Genomic DNA, 1,868 nt, shown 5'->3' with positions numbered 1-1,868 from the left:
TGCTGGCTTTGGGGGCCACTCAGGCACAGCCACAGCCAGCACTTTGATTTGCCATGCTGGCTACAGGACCAGGGCCCTTGTCCCGCCCAGGGTGACGGCTGCCAGTGTCCTGGAGAAGGGAGGGTGCTATGCTCAGGTACTCCCATGCCTGGGGGAGGGACCAGGGCAGTCCAGCTCATATCCCGCTCTCCCTGTAGGTGCAGCTTCCGGATCCAGCCAGCATCCGTGTGCTGCGGGGGCACCAGCTGTCTGTCACCTGCCTGGTCATCTCTCCGGATGACAGGTTCATCTTTTCTGCTTCCAAGGATGGCTCCCTCATCAAATGCAAGTGTTCCCTTCGGGCCTCCACTGCCTGTTCCCCCAGCCTGAACCCTGCCGGGGACCCTGCAGCAGCAGGACCGCGAGTGCCTGTGGAGGTGGCTCAGCCCTTGGCCCCGCTGGGGACGTGCATGTGCATCATTTCGGGCTCTGAGAGGCTCATTTGCGCTTCCTGGAGTGGTGGGAGGCTTCCAGGGGGTAACAGCGATGCCTTTCTCATAGGGGAGGTGGAGAGCGGGAAGAGGCTGTGCGTGGTGCCTGGAGGGAAGAAGGGCACCGAGGAGCGGCACATGGGGCACGCGTCCCACGTCCTCTGCATGGCCATTTCGTCAGATGGCAAGTACCTGGTACGGGAGAGGGGGCTGGTGCTGCCATGTGGGAGGGGTGGTGGTGGGGAGTGCATCTCCTCCTGGGGTCTTGGGGAGCAGCATCTCATGCCCAGTACTTTGCTGGCTTAAAGCAGCCCCTACCTCTGCTGGAGTCAAGAATGGGTCCCTGGGACCCCCCAGGGCACATGGGGTGGGAGCAGAGGCTGGGGTGGGCCATGGGTCCCTGAGGGGCAGGGCTTGGGTATCCCGTGTGTTCTGCCAGGCTACGGGAGACAGGAACAAGCTGATCATGATCTGGGATGCAGCCACCTGCAAGCGTCTGCACATCTTCACCGGGCACCGTGACGCCGTCTCGGTGAGTCGGGGTCATTGGCCATGATGCCTGCAGGGCCAGGCAGCACCGTCCTCCTCAGTGCCCCTCACTGTTCCCCCTGTGTCCATCCGTCTGTCTGTCCACAGGGCCTCTCCTTCCGGAAGGGCACATACCAGCTATACAGTGCCTCCCACGACCGCTGCGTCAAGGTCTGGAACGCGGCGGAGAACGCATATGTGGAGACCCTGTAAGACCTGGGGGGGACACACCCCACTGGCCCTCACCTGGCGAGGCAATACAGCAGAGGGCTGTGCCCACTGCAGCTCTTTGCCCTCTCCCCCTCCAGGTTTGGGCACCAGGACGTCATCACGGGGCTGGACAGCCTGAGCCGGGAGTGCTGTGTGACGGCGGGGGGACGGGACGGCACCGTGCGGCTCTGGAAGATCCCCGAGGAGTCACAGCTCGTGTTTTGCGGGCACCAGTAGGTCTGGGGTTGGAGAGGGGGCTGTGGGCAGGCAGGTCTGGCTGGGGCAGCGCTGTGAGGGTGCCAAGCATCACCAGGAGCCTGCTGGCACTCTGGGGACACTGATGCCTCAGTGAGCCCTTGTCTCCTAAATAGGATCCCAAAGCACGCTTGTAACTGATGGTAGTTGCCTGTTCTCTTTGCAGAGGCTCCATCGACTGTATCCAGCTCATCAATGAGGAGCACATGGTGTCAGGTGCTGATGATGGGTGAGCAGGGGGCAGGGCCAGTGCCCAGGGTGGGCAGGTAGTACCCCCCTCAGCCCCCTCACCCCTCCCCTCCCTGGCAGGTCCATAGCCCTGTGGGGACTGACGAAGAAGAAGCCACTGGTGCTGACCCGGCAGGCACACGGCATGCAGGACGCCCAGGGCCTGCAGGAGCCATA

The 1,868-nt window shown here is 63.2% G+C and overlaps 1 protein-coding gene across 1 annotated transcript in view; it reads left to right on the top strand.

Moving 5' to 3' along the window:
* The window catches only part of RRP9 (ribosomal RNA processing 9, U3 small nucleolar RNA binding protein), a 4,366-nt gene that overhangs the window by 1,644 nt on the left and 854 nt on the right, over positions 1 to 1,868 (top strand). The window contains exons 2-8 of the mRNA XM_035894663.1: positions 198 to 324; positions 541 to 665; positions 910 to 1,002; positions 1,107 to 1,207; positions 1,307 to 1,441; positions 1,630 to 1,692; positions 1,773 to 1,860. Of these exons, the coding sequence (XP_035750556.1) occupies positions 198 to 324; positions 541 to 665; positions 910 to 1,002; positions 1,107 to 1,207; positions 1,307 to 1,441; positions 1,630 to 1,692; positions 1,773 to 1,860 (732 nt within the window). The remainder of the gene's footprint in view (positions 1 to 197; positions 325 to 540; positions 666 to 909; positions 1,003 to 1,106; positions 1,208 to 1,306; positions 1,442 to 1,629; positions 1,693 to 1,772; positions 1,861 to 1,868) is intronic.

Source organism: Egretta garzetta, unplaced genomic scaffold (assembly GCF_000687185.1).
Source record: "Egretta garzetta isolate BGI_Z169 unplaced genomic scaffold, ASM68718v1 scaffold215, whole genome shotgun sequence".
Classification (NCBI taxonomy): Eukaryota; Metazoa; Chordata; class Aves; order Pelecaniformes; family Ardeidae; genus Egretta; species Egretta garzetta.
This window is presented reverse-complemented; position numbering and strand designations above follow the sequence as displayed.